This window comes from Macaca thibetana, chromosome 10, assembly GCF_024542745.1.
Source record: "Macaca thibetana thibetana isolate TM-01 chromosome 10, ASM2454274v1, whole genome shotgun sequence".
In the NCBI taxonomy this organism is placed as follows: domain Eukaryota; kingdom Metazoa; phylum Chordata; class Mammalia; order Primates; family Cercopithecidae; genus Macaca; species Macaca thibetana.
The window spans coordinates 66,980,536-66,999,253 of record NC_065587.1 but is presented as its reverse complement, the minus strand read 5'-3'; the positions used below and the strand labels follow the sequence as shown (position 1 = coordinate 66,999,253).

At 41.0% G+C, this 18,718-nt stretch overlaps 2 protein-coding genes across 2 annotated transcripts in view; one reads left to right on the top strand and one right to left on the bottom strand.

Annotated features, from left to right (window-relative positions):
- COMMD7 (COMM domain containing 7) overlaps positions 1-18,718 on the bottom strand; it is a 319,129-nt gene that overhangs the window by 225,383 nt on the left and 75,028 nt on the right. The window lies entirely within an intron of this gene.
- Positions 1-18,718, top strand: part of EFCAB8 (EF-hand calcium binding domain 8) — a 101,331-nt gene that overhangs the window by 66,248 nt on the left and 16,365 nt on the right. The window contains exons 20-21 of the mRNA XM_050807415.1: positions 6,894-7,112; positions 7,671-7,829. Coding sequence (XP_050663372.1) covers positions 6,894-7,112; positions 7,671-7,829 — 378 coding nt within the window. The remainder of the gene's footprint in view (positions 1-6,893; positions 7,113-7,670; positions 7,830-18,718) is intronic.

Genomic DNA, 18,718 nt, shown 5'->3' with positions numbered 1-18,718 from the left:
GGCCAAGGTGGGAGGATTGCTTGAGCCCAGGAGTTCTAGACCAGCCTGGGCAATATGAGAACTCATCTCTACAAAAAATTTAAAAAATGAGCCAGGTTTGATAGTGTGCACAGTGCTCCCAGCTCCTTGGGAGGCTGAGTTGGGAGAATCACTTGAGCCTGCGAGGTCAAGACTGCAGTGAGCCGTGATTGTGCCACTGCACTCCAGCCTGGGCAACACAGCTAGACCTTGTCTCTTAAACAAACAAACCTGACCGGGTGCGATGGCTCACGCCTGCAATTCTAGCCCTTTGGAAGGCAGAGGTGGGCGGATTGCCTGAGCTCAGGAGTTCAAAACCAGCCTGGGCAACACAGTGAAGCCCCATCTCTACTAAAATACAAAAAATTAGCCAGGGGTGGCGGCATGCTCCTGTAGCCCCAGCTAGTCAGGAGGCAGAGGCAGGAGAATTGATTGAACCCAGGAGGCGGAGGTTGCAGTGAGCTGATATTGTGCCACTGCACTCCAGCCTGGGTGACACAGTGAGACTTGACTCCAAAACACCACCACCACCACCACCTACGAAAAAAATTCAAACTTTATACGAGTGTATAAAGTAAAAGAATGGCTGCTCCCTTCTTAGCCTTCAGAGGTAATTGCGTTAAGACGTGTTGTAGCCTTCTAGAATTTTTCTGTGCATATACAAGTACATACATGTATGAATGTATATATGTAAATATAGATATTCTTCACCGAATAATATCATATTGCATATATTATTCCAGGACTTGCTGTTTTTCACCTGACTCCTCATGGGCATCTCTTCATGATGGGGTTTACAGAGCCATGGCATTCCTTTTACTAGTCACATCATGTTCTGGGTACACTGCACAGAGTCTGTCTAGCCATCCGCTGCCACTGGTGGATGGCTAGGTGACCGGGTTTTGCCTCTATAGAAATCATTGCAATGAACATCCTTGTACATAAATTTTGGACCTCTTGTCTATTTCCAGATATAAAGCCCTAGGATTAGAAACACAGTCCTGGAAAGCTTTTGCTGTGTTGCATTATGTTTCAGTGATAACTAGTATTTATTGAGCTCTCAGTATCTGTCAGACAATGAACTTAACGGTTTACATGTGTTATTTTTGTTTTTCGAGACAGAGTCTCAGCTCTCTTGCCAAGGCTAGAGTGCGGTGGCACAATCACGGCTCACTGTGGCCTCCACTTCCCAGGCTCAAGCAATTCTCCCATCTCAACCTTTTGAGTATTAATAGCTGGGACCACAGGTGTGTGCTACTGTGCCTGGCTGGTTAAAAAAAAAATTATTTACAGAGATGGAGTCTCCTTATGTTGCCCAGGCTGGTCTTGACCTTCTGGGCTCAAGCAGTCCTCCTGCCTTGGCCTCCCAAAGTGCTGGGATTACAGTCATAAGCCACCATGCCCAGCTATATGTGTTGTTTTTATTTTGTCCATCAAACAGCCCTGGGAAGTATGTACTATTATTATTTATTTATTTATGAGGGATTTTTGTTTGTTTAATACATCTGAAAAGAATGAATGTGAAAGGAATGTTTAATACATCTGAAAAGAATGTACTATTATTATTATTCCCATTTTATGGCTGAAGAAATAGGCCCAGTGAGGTGAAGTGACTTGCCCAAGATTCTTGTGTCCAGAAAATGACAGAGCCAGGGCCTGATTCTAGGTCTATTTGTTTTTGAAGTTCAAGTTCTTTTAACTCTTTGTGCTGCCACTGTTGGGAATTCCTTGGGTTTTTTTATGTGGCTTGGTGATCTGCATGTAATAAGGATTTGTATCATGAATCTTGATTGAATTTTTGGCCAGATAATTACATGCAAAGGATCGAACATCTGTTGGTGAAATTTGAGGCACTGTGGCTGGCAGGGCTGTGTGTGTGTGTGTGTGGTGTGTGTGCCCCCTCTGGACGCTGACCCTCACCCCTGGCTTCAAGGTGTACAGTCTTCCACCCGCACCACTCCTTGAGCAGCAGGGTCCCTTCTGTCTGGGGCACTTGTGGGCAGAGTGAAGCATTTTAGCGTGGTGCCCTGGAGAGGGTCCAGAGTTCTTGGGTCACCTCTGATCTCAGCCTTTCCTTAGTGGAAGAGAGGCTTGGGTGGGCTGGGGTAAGGACACCTGACGGGGAGTGGGCGGGGATCTTACCTGTTGGGTCTTCCTTCCCATTTTTTCTGTCTGGCCATCCTGGAAGACTGTGAGGCATGGCAGAAAGAGCACTAGGAAGGAGTCCAGGATGCAGATCCAGGCCCAGCTGTGTCCCTGACAGTTTTTATTTTTAATTTTACTTATTTATTTATTTTTGAGATGGAGTCTCACTCTGTTGCCCAGGCTGGAGTGCAGTGGTATGATCTCAGCTCACTGCCACCTCAATCTCCTCGGTTCAAGTGATTCTTGTGCCTCAACCTCCTGAGTAGCTGGCATTACAGGCGTGTGCCACCACACCTGGCTAATTTTGTGTTTTTAATGGAGACAGGGTTTCACCATGTTGTCCAGGCTGGTCTTGAACTCCTGACCTTAAGTGATCCTCCTGCCTCAGCCTTCCAAAGTGCTGGGATTACAGGCGTGAGCCACCGCACCTAGCTAATTTTGTGTTTGTAGTGGAGACGGGGTTTTGCCATGTTGTCCAGGCTGGTCTCGAACTCCTGGCCTCAAGTGATCCTCCTGCCTCAGCCTCCCAAAGTGTTGGGATTACAGGCGTGAGTGATGGCGACCAGCCCCTGACAGTCTTTAGATGAAGCACTTGCCCCTGGCCATCTCCCTAGTAGGGAAGGACCAGATGGCAGGCAGCAGAAAATTGCTCCAAGTTATATGAAGTTTAGCCCGTGAGTAGCTGCCATGGCTTCTTCTGAAGGGAACCTCAGGGAGGCCGTTAACCCCCCGTGGTCGAGAAACTATCTGGGATTCCTGGGCTGAATGAGACTGAAATGTTCACCTTTAGTCCAGCAGCTCTTTCCAAAATGAGCAGCACAATGTATTGGAGGGAGCTGGATGCAGAATGCAAAAGGAATAGTGTTGGTTACCTGTCCCTTGCAGCCACACGGCTCTGTCCTGCCTAGGGCCACCATTCTGACTGCACTTTTCCTCACTGTGAGCGCTGGATGCTGGCCATGCAGTTGACCCTGTGCTCTTGGCAGGCCGCCCCTCTCCATTCCTGCCGAAGTCCTGGGCACTCATTCACCTTCACCCTACCTGCTCTCACCGTCCCAGGGCTGGCAAAGGAATGGCTAGGAAGGATGCCTCAGCTTTTCCCCAGTTCAGACATGGGAAGCCTTTGTGGTGCTTCACTTTGGTGAATTTTGTGCAGTTATGAGGAACCACATTTTAGAAAAATACTTAATCATTGGAATGTGCTTATGACAAAATGTAAAACATATCCTTTAAAATGACAGTTAATGACTACTGTGAAAGTTGTGTGCACCTTAAATTTTTTTTTTTATGGTTTTGATTTTTCAGACAAAACTGAGAACATTTGAAACTATTGTTTAGCTGTTTGCTTTTTTTTTTCAGACCTCACAATTCATGGTGGACGACGTTTCCTCTCAGCATGTAATAATCTATCCACTTCATTCTGTTTAATAGTTTTATATGGGGGCCTATCTAGGTTTTTTGGAGCCTGAAACTTTTGCAAGAAAAATGCACAAAATTATAAAAAATTAGGTACAAAAGTGAATATTTATTTAGAATGAGAAAAAAGTGAAAACAAATTTCAAAACTTACAAATCTGACAATTACAAAAGTCACTAGAACTTTCTATTCTTCCTAGAACCTTGAACTTAAACTTGAACTTAGCCTTGAGCTTCATGAACTTCACCAGTAAATCTGCCACTGGCTGCAGTGTATTTCTTTGGATTCACCAAGATCTATTTTTTTATTTATGTAATTTAAATTTTTTTGGAGACAGTCTCGCTCCATCGCCCAGGCTGGAGGGCAGTGACGCGATCTTGGTTCACTGCAACCTCCACCTCCCAAGTTCCAGCGATTCTCCTTCCTCGGCCTCCCGAGTAGCTGGGATTACAGGCACCCGCCACCATGCCCAGCTGATGTTTGTATTTTTAGCAGAGACAGGGTTTCACCATGTTGGCCAGGCTAGTCTCGAACTCCTGACTTCAGGTGATCCACCCACCTTGGCCTCCGAAAGTGATGGGATTAGAGGCGAGAGCCACCATGCCTGGCCAAAATACATTAAAATCTTAATGGTGATTATTTCTGGGTACTGGGATTTTGTGGGTGATTTTAATTTCCTTTCATATGTCTTTGCTGCCCACATTTTGTACAGTGAGCACTTGTGTAAAATGGGGGAAATACTTGCCCTTTGTTTTTGGTTCAGGGATTCCTATTTTTCTTTTTTTTGAAAAATTTTTCTTGTAGTAAAATGCACATAACATAAAATTTACCATCGAAGCCATTTTTAAGTGTATGGTTCAGTGGTAGTAAATATATTCATAATGTGCAACCATCACCACCATCCATTCTCAGAACTCATTTCATCTTGTAAAATTGAAACTATACCCATTAAACAGTAACTTCCACTCCCCTCTCCCTCCAACCCCTGGAAACCCCCTTTCTACTTTCTGTCTTTATGATTTTGACTACCTCATGTAAGTGGAATCATATGTTTGTCTGGCTTATGTCACTTAGCATAATGTCCTTTTTGGTTAATTTCCAAGTATTTTACTCTTTTTTGACACTATTGTAAATGGAATTGTTTTTGTAATTTCCTTTTCAGATTGTTCATTGTTAGTATACGGAAATGCAACAGATTTTTTTTTTTTTTTAGATAGTCTTGCTCTGTCGCCCAGGCTGGAGTACAATGGCACGATCTCGGCTCACTGCAACCTCCGCCTCCCAGGTTCAAGCGATTCTCCTGCCTCAGCCTCCCAAGTAGCTGGGATTACAGGCGCCTGCCACCACACCTGGCTAATATTTGTATTTTTTGGTAGAGATGGGCTTTCACCATGTTGGCCAGGCTGGTCTCGAACTCCTGACTTCAAGTGATCCACCCACCTCAGCCTCCCAAAGTGCTGAGATTACAGGCGTGAGCCACCATGCTCGGCCAATGCAACTGATTTTTATGTGTTGACTTTGTATCCTGCCATTTTGCTGAATTCATTTATTAGCCCCCTTTTTTTTGGTGTGGGAGCTTTAGCGTTTTCTACATATAATATCATCTGCAAACTTATAATTTTACTTCTTTCTTTCCAGTTTGGGTGCCTTTTATTTCTTTTTTTACCTAATTGCTCTGGCAGAGCTTCCAGTACTCTGCTGAATAAAAGCGGCAAAAGTGGACATTCTTGCCGTGTTCCTAATTCCAGAGGAAGAGCTTTCAGTCTTTCACTACTGATGTTCATTGTGGGTTTTTCATATATGGCTTTTATTATGTTGAGGTAATTTCCTTCTATTCATATATTTTTTTAATTTTGTCAAATCGTTTTCTGCATTAAGATGATCGTGTGGGTTTTTTCTTTTTTCTGTGAAGTGGTATATTATATTTATTGAGTTTTGTATGTTGAATCATCCTTGCATTCCAGGAATAAATATCACTTGATTATGGTATATAATCCTTTTAATATGCTACTGAATTCAGTTTGCTAATTTTTTTTGAGAATTTTTAAATATCAGTGTTCATAAGGGATATTTCTCTGTAGTTTTTTTTTTTTTTCTTATAGTGTCTTTGTCTGACTTTGATATCAGGGTAATGCTGGCCTCATAGAATGAGTTAGGAAGTGTTATCTCCTCTTTAGTATTCTGGAAAACTTTGAGAAGGATTGGTATTCATTCTTCCTTAAATGTTTGGTAGAATTCACCAGTGAAGCCATCAAGCTTTGGGTACAAGTGACTTCTGGTTTTTGACCCTGGCATCGGGGCTAGTGGGAAGCAGTTTGAACAGCTAGTTTCGGATTTCTATGACAATAAGGATAATTGAGATTTTTTTCTTTTCTTTTTGTTTTCTCCCTCCCCACCCCTCCCCTTCTTCTTCTTTTTTTTTTTTTTTTAAATAGAGACAGGGTCTCACTATATTGCCCGGGCTGTCTCGATCTCCTGTGCTCAAGTGATTCAACCGCCTCAGCCTCCTGCAGTGCTAGGATTACAGGCATGAGCCACAATGAGATTTTTGATAATCCAGATTTTTGTTGTTGGTGGTGACATGCTTTGGGGACACATAAGCTATTACACTGTAAAGTTCTGAGTTAGCAGGAGTGAGGAAGCTTCCAATTTCCCCTTTCTGGCCTGATTCACTCTACCACCCTGGCTATGCTCTCAGCCTCCTACTGGGTGCCAGGCAAGAAACTTTCTTCTCATGATTGCCATGCAGACTAACTTCCCACTGTGGCCCCCACATGAGCCACAGGAGTGACATGTAAGGGAAAAGTGAGCAGAGTGGGGAATTAGCAAAAGGCATATGATCAAAACAAGTCTTGAACAAGAATTTGTTTAAAATGCTTTCTTGATGATTGGCTGGAAAATATGGGTATTTCACTATAGATGTACATGAAGGGGAATGAGTTCCTTCCCCAAATCACTTTGAATTGAGTTACAGGTTGTGAAAATCTTGTCTGAGCCTATGTCGAATCAAACTTGTAAGCCTTCATTTGATAAACATTTATTGATCATGTATTATGTGTCAGGCACCATTGTGGTTACTAAGGACAAAGTAGTGAACAAAAAAGACACAAAATCCCTGCCCTCTAGTAGTTCATAGTCCAGTATGATGTTCCTTGTCACCAGCCGGGTAGGAAGGGTGGGACCACCATCACCACTTTCACTGGGCATCTAGGAAATTGGGGGACCAGGTGGGTGTGGTGACTCGCTGGGATCCCTCAGCACCATGTGACACTTGCTCACAGCCCTGCTGAGCTGGGCCCTCCTGTCTTCCTCAGATAATCTTCCTGCAGACCAGGCCTCGCCTGCCATACACGGCTGCCCTGCTGAGCAGCTGCATGGACGGCTACATCTACGCCTGGTCCCTCCACGGGAGCGGAGGCCTGCTGGGGAAGTTCCCTGTGGACCTAGACAATGAAAATGTTGTTGTGGGTGCCATGGCCACTGATAAAAATGACTGGATCCTCATCACGGGGGATTGTAAAGGATGCATCAAGGTGAGGAAGAACTGGCAGGAAGATTGAGGAGCTGGTGCCAGCCAAGTGTCCAACCACCTCTTCGCTGCACGTGGCCCTTGCCTAGTTCCTACTCCCTCTGGGTACTGGTTCCATTTGTAAAACAATGCAGGGAGGAGGGTGGGTTACCTTAGGAGTCCTCTCCTGCTCTGCTAAGCTCAGTGACAGGGACTTGGTTCAAAAAGCCTTCCCCGGAGAATTCCATGCTCCATCACTGTCTTCTCCAACTCCCTCATCCCCCAGTCGTGTGGCTAATCTAGGATCAGCTGTCTCAGGAGCTGATTTTGTGCCTTGTGGCAAGACATGAGGCAGGGGTGTGCTGTCCTTGAGCTGGTCACACCCTTCCTGCCTGCTAATCCATGAGTCTGGCCTAGAAGATCCCTAAGGCCCTTTCTGGCCCTAGTGGTGAGGCATCTCAGAGATGTAAGAACTACCCCCCACCCCCACCAAATGAAGAGGAATGTTCTGGGAGGAGCCCACAGAGTGAGTTGGGTTCTGGGTCAAGGGGTGTGAGGCCACTAACCCACATGTTGTGTCTAGATCTGGGACATCAAGGATTACTGCATGTTGATTGATAAACAGCCATTCCAATCCAATGTGGCCAAGGTTGTCTCTGAAGCATACAACAAGTTCCGGTTATTAATTCCTCAGCAGCTTGGGACCAGCTTCCCGCACTACATTCCCTTGGAGGATAAAGAGGTAGGAGGATTATTACTGGAGGGTTGCTCAGGAAAGTGCCTTTGAGCCCCACAAATGAGCTAGAACCATAGACTAACTCAAACCCAAGAAAAATACGCTTACTAAAAGATAAGAGCAAAAATATTGATAGAATTAGTATTCGTGGCCAGGAACAGTGGCCCACACCTGTAACCCCAGCACTTTGGGAGGCCAAGGCAGGTGGATCACCAGGTCAGGAATTTGAGACCAGCCTGACCAACATGGTGAAAATATAAAAATTAGCCAGGTGTGGTGGTGCGCGCCTTAATCCCAGCTACTCAGGAGGCTGAGGCAGGAGAATCGCTTGAACCCAGAAGGCAGAGGTTGTAGTGAGCTGAGATTGCACCATTGCACTCCGGCCTGGCCAACACAGCAAGACTTCATCTCAAAAAAAAAAAAAAAAGGGTTAGTATTTGTAATAGTACCACATTAGAAACAACCCAAATGCCCATCACCGTAGACTGGAAAATAAATTACAAATAAATTACAGTGTAATATCTGGCACCAGAAATGAATTTACTCACTACAAAATGGAGAACTCTTCAAACGATTTAGGCAAAAGAAGTCAGACACAGAAGAATACGTATTAGAAATGATTGTTTTTGTTGGGGAAGTGGAGAGGCTGGAAGTAATCATGAAGGGGACTTCTGGGGAGGTTGGCAATGTTCTGCTTCATTAACAGGCCTGATCATGCAGTTGTGTTCAGTTTCTAAAAATTTATTCAGTGGTGGGCCAGGCGTGGTGGCTTGCTCCTGTAATCCCAGCACTTTGGGAGGCCAAGGCTGGTGGATCATCTGAGGTCAGGAGTTCAAGACCAGCCTGGCTAACATGTTGAAACCCCATCTCTACTAAAAATACAAAAATCAACTGGGTGTAGTGGTGCATGCCTGTAATCCCAGCTACTTGGGAGGCTGAGGCACAAGAATTGCTTGAACCCGGGAGGCAGAGGTTGCAGTGAGCCAAGATTGTTCTATTGCCTTCCAGCCTGGGCGACAGAGTGAGAATCTGTTTCAAAAAAAAAAATTCAGTGCTATACTTATGTACAATTTTCTATGTGTATATTATACATCAATGAAAGTTTTAAAAAGTCAGGTAACATAAAAAGACTTACAGCGAAGAGTCTAAGTCCCATTCCTGTTCCCCCAAACAGTTCATGCTCCCTGAAGTAACCACATGTGTTGATTTTTGTTATTCCTCCAGTATTTACTTATGCAAACACAATGTGTAAAGTTATTTTCCACTGAAGGTATCATCTCACTTATACTGGTACTCATCTTGCTTTTCTTGCTGTATGATGTATCTTGGAGATCTTTGCATAGCAGCACACTATCCCATTTTAAGGTACATTTGTCTTTAAAAAAATCTTACACAAAAGTGAATAGTGAATGTTATTTCACATATGTGAAGGCATTTCTGTAAGAGATGTTCTTGCAAGTGGGATTGCTAAGTAAAAGGGTTACATGCATTTGCAATTTTGGTAGCCCTCTTAAAGGCAGGTAAGACTATTCTTACCTGAATCTTTGCATGAGTGTGTTATGGCCGGTTCATTTTAGTATGAAGAGAATGTCATTATATTCAGATCTCTTGGGAACTGATTACCCACAGCATCAGTATGTGAAGAATTTATAATGTGGATACAATCATTATAATAATAATATTTATTTACTGCTTGCAATGTTCCAGGGATGGTGATAGGTAGGTTATGTATGCATTCATTAATCTCCATAATGACTCATGAGGAAGATGATATTTTTCAGATGAGGAAGTAATGAAACTGAAGAGCTGAGAGGCTCATCTAAGCTCCAGTAGCAACCAGTGTAGACCTGAGACTAAACCTAAGTCTGTCTGACTGCAGAATCTGTGTTCCTGATCATCTGCTCTTAGCTTTATAATGATATATTTTAAACAATTGGGATTATGTTGTATGTAACTGGAATTTCCTATGCCATCAAATAATCTTTTTTCTTTGAAAATTTTATTAATATTGTTTCAAATAGATACATCATAATTGTGTACATTTCTGAGGTGCAGTGTGCTGTTTTGATCTGTGTACACATGTGGAATGATTAAATCAAGCCAGTTAACATATCTACCACCTCACTTACAATTTTTATGGTGAGAGATTTAAAATTTACCCTTTTAGTTATGTTGAAGTATGCAATATATTATTGGCTATAGTCACTGTGCTGTGCAGTAGATCTCAAAACTTACTCCTCTTGTCTGACTGAAACTTGGAACCCCTTTGACCAATAACTTCCCCTTCTCTCTCCCTCATTCCCCACCCCACCCTCTAAGCCTCTGGTAACCATCATTCTCCTTTCTACTTCTTTTTAAAGACCACTTTTTGGCCAGACGCAGTGGCTCATGCCTGTAATCCCAGTACTTTGGGAGGCCGAGGTGGGAGGATCACCTAAGGTCAGGAGTTCAAGACCACCCTGGCCCACATGGTGAAATCCTGTCTCTACTGAAAATACAAAATTAGCCGGGCATGGTGGTGCGTGCCTATAATCCCAGCTACTCCAGAGGCTGAGGCATGAAATCTCTTGAACCTGACAGGCGGAGGTTGCAGTGAGCTGAGGTTGTGCCACTGCACTCCAGCCTGGGCAACAAAGTGAGTCTGTCTCAAAAAATCAAACCAAATCAAATAAAAAACTTTTTTTTTTTTTTTTTGGTAGAGATGAGGTCTCACTATGTTGCCCAGGCTGGTCTTGAACTCCTGGGCTCAAGGAATCCTCCTGCCTTGGCGTCCCAAAGTGCTGGGATTACAGGTGTGAGCCACCATGCCCGGCCCTTTCTACTTCCATGAGTTTGACTTTTTATGATTCCATATATAAATACGATCATGCAGTATTTTTCTTTCATGCCTGGCTTATTTCACTTAGTATAATATCTTCCAGATTTATCTATGTTGTCCCAAATGGCAGGATTTTTTTCTCTTTTAAGGCTGAATAGTATTCCGTTAAATATATACACCACATTTTCATTATCCATTCATCCATTGATGGCCCCTTGGGTTGATTCCATATCTTGGCTATTGTGAAAAGTGCTGCAATGAACATGGGAGTGCAGGTATTTTTTTGACATACTGATATGACATATTGATCTCTTTTGGATATATACCCAGAAGTGGAATTGCTAGATGATATAGTCGTTTAGTTCTAATTTTAGTTTTTTAAGGAAACCCCATACTATTTATCATAGTGGTTGATTTGGCTTTGTTGTATCCCCACACAAATCTCATCTTGAATTGCAGCTCTCATAATCCCCATGTTTTGTGGGAGGGACCTGGTGGGAGGTAATGGAATTGTGGGCCACCCTATGCCATTCTCATGGTAGTGAATAAGTCTCATAAGAAAAGATGGTTTTATAAAGGGCAGTTCCCCTGCTCATGCTCTCTTGCCTACTGCCATGTAAGAGGTGCCTTTGCTCCTCTTTCACCTTCTGCCATGATTGTGAGGCCTCTCCAGCCATGTGGAACTGTGAGTCCATTAAACCTCTTTACTTTATAAATTACCTAGTCTCAGGTATGTCTTTATTAGCAGCATGAGAACAGACCAATACAGTGGTTGTACTAATTTACATTCCCTCCAGCATTGTACAAGGGTTTTCTTCTTTCTGCATCCTCACCAACACTTATTTCTTGTCTTTTTGATAACATCTAATCTAACAGATGTAAGATGATATCTCATTGTGGTTTAATTTGTTTTTCCTAATGATTAGTGGTACTCAGCATTTTTTTTCTTGAACCTGTTGGCCATTTGAATGTCTTCTTTTGAGAAATGTCTCTTCGGATGCTTTGCCCCTTTCCTTCCTTTACTTTCCTTTCTTTTCCTTTCCTTTTTCCTTTACAGGCACAAGCTACCACACCCGGCTAATTTTGTATTTTTCGATAGAGATGAGGTGTCACCTTGTTGGTCAGGCTGGTCCCGAACTCCTGACCTCAAGTGATCCGCCTGCCTCGGCCTCCCAAACTGCTGGGATTACAGGCGTGAGCCACTGCGCCTGGCCACTTTGCCTATTTTATGTTATTTTATTTTGAGATGGAGTTTTGCTCTTATTGCCCAGACTGGAGTGCAATGGCGCGATCTTGGCTCATCACAACCTCCGCCTCCCAGGTTCAAGCGATTCTCCTATCTCAGCCTTCCCAAGTAGCTGGAATTACAGGCATGTGCCACCACTCCCAGCTAATTTTGTATTTTTAGTAGAGATGGGGTTTCTCCATGTTGGTCAGGCTGGTCTTGAACTCCTGACCTCAGATGATCTGCCCACCTTGGCCTCCCAAAGTGCTGGGATTACAAGAGTGAGTGTGCCCGGCCCACTTTGTCCATTTCCTAATTGGGTTATTCATTTTCTGGCTATTGAGTTGTTTGAGTTTCTTATTTATTGTAGATGTTACTCCCTTATCAGATGTATGATTTACATACATTTTCTGTCACTCTATGGGTTATCTCTTCACTTTGTTCATTGTTTCCTTTCTGTCCAAAAGCTTTGTATTTTGTCTAAAATCCCATTTGTCTATTTTTGCATTTATTTATTTATTTATTTATATTTTTATTTTTTATTTTTGTGAGATGGAGTCTTGCTCTGTCACCCAGGCTGGAGTGCAGTGGTGCAATCTCAGCTCACTGCAATCTCTGTCTCCCAAGTTCAAGCAAGTCTCCTACCTCAACCACCTAAGTAGCTGGGATTATAGGCGTGTGCCACCATGCCTAGCTATTTTTGTATTTTTTTGCTAGAGACAGGATTTCACCATGTTGACCAGGCTGGTGTTGAACTCTTGACCTCAGGCAATCCACCTCCCTCGGCCTCCCAAAGTGCTGGGATTACAGGTGTGAGCCGTCGCCCCTATTTTTGCTTTTATTACCTGTGCTTTTGGGGTCATAGCTAAATAACCATTGCTTAGATCAATGTCATGGAGCTTTTCCTCTAGGTATTCTTGTAGTTGTTTTACAGTCTCAGATCTTATATTTAAGACTTTAATCCATTTTAAGTTGATTTTTTATACTGTGTGAGATAAGGATCCAATTTTCCTAGTACAGTTTATTGAAAAGACTGTCTTTTCCTCATTATGTATTATTAACAACTCTGTCAAAAATCAATTGACTATTAATGCATGGGTTTATTTCTGGGTTTTCTATCCTGTTACATTAGTTGATGTGTCTATTTTTATGTCAGCACCATATTGTTCTGATTATATTAGCTTTATAATATATTTTGAAATCAGGGACTGGATGTCTTTTTTTTTTTTTTTTTTTTTTTTGAGACGGAGTCTCGCTCTGTCACCCAGGCTGGAGTGCAGTGGCCGGATCTCAGCTCACTGCAAGCTCCGCCTCCCGGGTTCACGCCATTCTCCTGCCTCAGCCTCCCGAGTAGCTGGGACTACAGGCGCCCGCCACCTCGCCCGGCTAGTTTTTTGTATTTTTTTAAGTAGAGACGGGGTTTCACCGTGTTAGCCAGGATGGTCTCAATCTCCTGACCTTGTGATCCGCCCGTCTCGGCCTCCCAAAGTGCTGGGATTACAGGCTTGAGCCACCGCGCCCGGCCTGGATGTCTTTAGCTTTGTTCTTTTTGCTCAAAATTGTATTGGCTAGCCAGGGCCTTTTATGGTTGCATGTGAATTTAAGGATTATTTTATTTCTATAAGAAATGACATTGGAATTTTGATAGGGATGGCACTGAATCTGCAGATTGCTTTGGGTACTATGAATATTTTAATAATATTCTTCTAATTTATCAACACAAGATAGCTTTCCATTTATTTGTGTTTTCTTAGTTTTTAAAAATGTTTTAGTTTCCTGTGTACAGATCTTTTAACTCCTTGGTTAAATTTACCCTTAAGTATTTTATTTTATTTTAGTTACTACCACATGCCTGGCTAATTTTGTATTTTTAGTAGAGACAGGGTTTCTCCATGTTAGTCAGGCTGGTCTCGAACTCCAGACCTCAGGTGATCCGCCTACCTCGGACTCCCAAACTGCTGGTATTGTAGGCATGAGCCACTGCACCCAGCTGAAAACCACACTTTCTATTGATTAAATAATATTTCATCTCATGGAATTACAAATTTTCATTTTATGAGGTTATCACTTATTTAGCTTGTTATCTTATTTTTGTACATTAATATGGTTTCTAACTTTTCATTATCAAAAAAGAAAATGGACAAAACCGTAGAAAGACACAAACTACTAAAGTTGACTTAAGAAAAAATAGAAAATCTGAAGATATAAAAAATCTGAATGTAATAAGTAAGGAGATTGGATTAGTAATAAAATTTCCCACGAAGAGAAGTCCACATTCAGATGGTTTCACTGGTAAATTCTACCAAATATTTAAAGAATTTTTTTTTTTTTTTTTGAGACAGAGTCTCACTCTATTGCCCAGGTTGGAGTACAATGGTGTGATCTCGGCTCACTGCAACCTCTGCCTCCCAGGTTCAAGTGATTCTCCTGCCTCGGCCTCCTGAGTAGCTGGGATTACAGGCATGCACCACCATGCCTGGCTAATTTTTGTATTTTCAGTAGAGACGGGGTTTCACTATGTTGGCTAGGCTGGTCTTGAACTCCCAACCTCGTGATCTGTCCACCTCGGCCTCCCAAAGTGCTGGGATTACAGGCGTGAGCCACTGTGCCTGGCTAAAGAATTAATGTCAATTGCTCACAAACTCTTCCAAAAGAGTTCTCTATGAGGCCAGTATTACCTTGACACCAAAACCAGATAAAGGTATCACAGGAAAATAAAACTACAGACCTAATATTTTTATGAATATAGATACAAAAATCTTCAAAATACTAGCAAATTGAAGCCAGCAACATATGAAAATGATTATACACCATGACCAAGTAAGATTTATCCCAGGAATGCAAAGTTGGCTTAATATCTGAAACAAATTAATGTAATACACCATATTTACTGAATAAAAAACAAAAGCCATATGATTATGCCAATAGATGCAGAAAGAGCATTTAACAAAATTGAACACCGTTTTCTGATTAAAACACCCAATAAACTAGAAATAGAAACTCCTTCAACCTGATAAAAGCCATCTATGAAAACTCACAGGTAGCATAAAACTTCATATTGAAATATTAAATACTTTCCTGTAAAATCGGAAATAAAACAAGAATGCTTACTCTTGCCACCCCAATTTAACATTTTACTGGGAAGTCAATTAGGCAAGGAAATGAAATAAAAGATATCTATATTGGGGAGGAAGAAATTAACTATCTCTATCTGCAGATGATATGATCTTTTATCTAGAAATCCTAAAGAATTTATTAAAAACTATTAAAACTAATAAATTCAGTAGGGTTGCTTGATATGGTAAATATACAAAATCAATATATTTATATACACTAGCAATAAACAATCTGAAAATGAATAAAAATTTCACTTATAATCGCATCAAAAAAATTTAGGAATAAATTTCAGTAGAGACGGGGTTTTGCCATGTTGGCCAGGCTGGTCTTGAACTCCTGACCTCAGGCGATCCACTCGCCTCAGCCTCCCAAAGTGCTAGGATTACAGGTATGAGCCACTGTGCCTGCCTGCCTTCCTCCTTCCCTCCCTCCCTCCCTCCCTCCCTCCCTCCCTCCCTCCCTCCCTCCCTCCCTCCTCCCTTCCTTCCTTCCTTCCTTCCTTCCTTCCTTCCTTCCTTCCTTCCTTCCTTCCTTCCTTCCTTCCTTCCTTCCTTCCTTCTTTTTTTTGGAGATAGTAGGATCTAGTTAGTAATAAAAAAAATCTTAAGAAAGAACAGAGTTGAAGGATTCACAATTCCCAAGTTCAAAACTGAATATGAAGTTAAGTAATGAAGACAATGTGATACTGGCATAAAGAAAGACGTATAAATAAATGGAATAGAATTTAGAGTTAAAAAATAAATTCTCACGTTTATGATCAATTGATTTTTGACAAGAATGCTGAGACAATCAAATGGGGAGAAATAATATATTTTTTAAAAAATGTCCTGCTGGGACAATAGGGATAACTTTATCTGTATTAGAAGAATGAAGTTAGACTCCTACTTCATAACACACACAAAAAAATAACTCCAAATGGATCATAGACCTAAATGTAAGAGCTGAAATTGTAAGACTTTTAGAAGAAAATAAAAAATAAGTGCAAAGTATTTGTGGCCTTAGACAGTGTCTCTTAGATATGACAGCAAAAACAAGCTACAAAAGACAAAAACAGATAAATTGGACTTTGTCAAAGTTAAAAACTTTTGGAGTGCAAAGGATACCATCAAGAAAGTGAAAAGATAACCTTAGAGAAAATACTTGCAAATCATGTATCTGATAAGGGACTAGTGTCCAGAATATATAAAGAACTCTTGCAACTTGATAAAAAAGATAAATAACCGAATTAAAATATGGGTAAAGGATCTAAATAAACATTTCTTCAAAGAAGATGTACAAATGGCTAATAAGTATATTAAATGGTGCTAAACATCATTAGCTATCAGGGAAATGCATATCAAAACTATAATGGGATCCCACTTTACACTTGCCAGGATAACTATAGATAATAGCAATGGTTGGCTGGGATGTGGACAAACTGGGACTCTTACACATTGCTGGATAGAATGTAGAAAGCTGGCCAGGCACGGTGGCTCACGCCTGTAATCCCAGCACTTTGGGAGGCTGAGGCGGGTGGATCATGAGGTCAGGAGTTTGAGACCAGCCTAGCCAACATGGTGGAACCCCGTCTCTACTAACAATACAAAAATTAGTAGGGCATGGTGACAGGTGCCTGTAATCCCAGCTACTTGGGAGGCTGAGGCAGGAGAATCGCTTGAACCTGGGAGGTGGAGGTTGCAGTGAGCAGAGATCACACCATTGCACTCCAGTCTGGGCAACAAGAGCAAAACTCCAAATTCCATTAAAAAAAAAAAAAAAAAGTAGAACGCTGCAGTCACTTTGGAGAACAGTCTGGCAGTTCCTCAAAAATTAAGTGTAGAGTTACCATATGATCAAACAGTTCCACTCCCAAGTGTATACCCAAGAGAGATGAAAACATGTTCACATAAAATCTTGTACTTGAATGTTTATAGTAGCATTATTTATAATAATACAGAAGTGGAAACAACCCAAATGTCAACTTCCAAATGGATAAAGTGTGGTATAGTGATACAATGGAATGTTATTTAATAATAAAGAATAAAGTACTGATGCATGCAACAACATGGATGAACCTTGAAAATACTATGTTAAGTGAAAGAAGCCAACCACAAAATACCACATATTGTGTGATTCCGCTTAAATGACATGTCCAGAATGTCCACATTATACTTTCTATAGAGTTAGAAAGTAGATTAGTGGTTTCCTGAGGCTGGGGGAGGGAGTTGGGGGAATTGGCTGGTGACTCCTGGGTAAAGAATTTCTTTCTGGGGTGATGAAATGGTCTAAAATAGAATGTGGTGGTGGTTGCACAACTCTGAATATACCAAAAACCATTGAATGAGCACTTTAAATTGGTAAATTATATGTGAATTATGTTCAATATAGTTGTGTTTAGATATCTGTAAAAATGATGGTGCAAATATTCTTTTTCACAAACCTTTTTTGTTGTTGTTTATAGTTGTTTATTTGCACATCTAGTAATTTGTCCCAAGGAAAGAGTATGTAAAAGAACATAAGCCATTTTAAGGCCTTTCATGTATGCTACAAAATTGCACTCCAGAAGGTTTATACAGTTTTGCATTTCATTAGCCTGTTTTGTTTTATCTTTGACAACCTAAAGAATTTATTAGTAGTATTCGTCTGAGGATCCTCTAGATCTATCAGAGTGTCTTTCTTATAGAAGACATTCAATAAATAAATGTCCTAAGTGAGCAAAACATTTTTAGTTGATTTTTAGGTGCAAATGGTTTCTTTTGATTTTAATTAAGATGCCTTTGTTTATTAGTGATATTGACATCTTTTCTTATTCTATCGGCTTTGTATAACTTTGTGAATTGTCTCTTCATGTCCTTTGCCTACTTTTCCATTGTGGTAACTATCTTTTATAAATGTTGTATAATTAGTTAAAAATATATTAGGCTGGGCATGGTGGATCATGCCTGTAATCCCAGCTCTCTGGGAGGCCAAGGTGGACGGATCGCTTGAGCCTAAGAGTTCGAGACCAGCCTGGGCAACGTAGTGAGACCCCATCTCTAAAAAAAAAAAAAAGCAATAAAAATATTTGAAAAGATTAACTCATTGTCTATCATATAGATTATAAATATCCCCCCAAATTTGTCACTTGCTTGTTAATTTTATTTATGATGATTTAAAAATTACAATATATTTTTTGGTGTTCAAGTCTGTTTTTGTTCCCATTGTGATATTTTCATTTGCCTATCACTTTCTTAGAGAAAAGATAAACATTGATTCATTCTTTTGTAGGTGTTTTATGATTTCATTGAAAATAAAATCTTCAATGCATCTAGTATTTATTTTGTTGTAGGATAAAAGATAACAACATAGGTTTCTCTTATAGTTCATCAGGTATCCCACTACTGTTTATTGAGTCATGTTTTCTGTTACCACTCTTACTATATACCAAAGTTTTACGTACATTCGGGTTGGTTTCTGAGCTTTCTATTGTCTTCCATTGCTTTGTTTAAAATTTAAAGTTTATTTTTCTGACTTTCCATACTTGAATATGGTCGAATAAGTCCCCCTTTATTAATCTTGTTTTATTTAAAAATGGTCATTTTCACTAATTTTCCAGTTCAGTAGTTTTATTCTCTCAGTGTAATGTGATTTATCACCCCATTGCTCATTCTATTCATCTCCCAATGCCCAACTAAAAAGCTTCAGAAGACTGAGGCTCTTGCCCTGGCCCCATCACTTTCTAGCTATGTGGGCTTGGTCTAGTCATTGAACATGTCT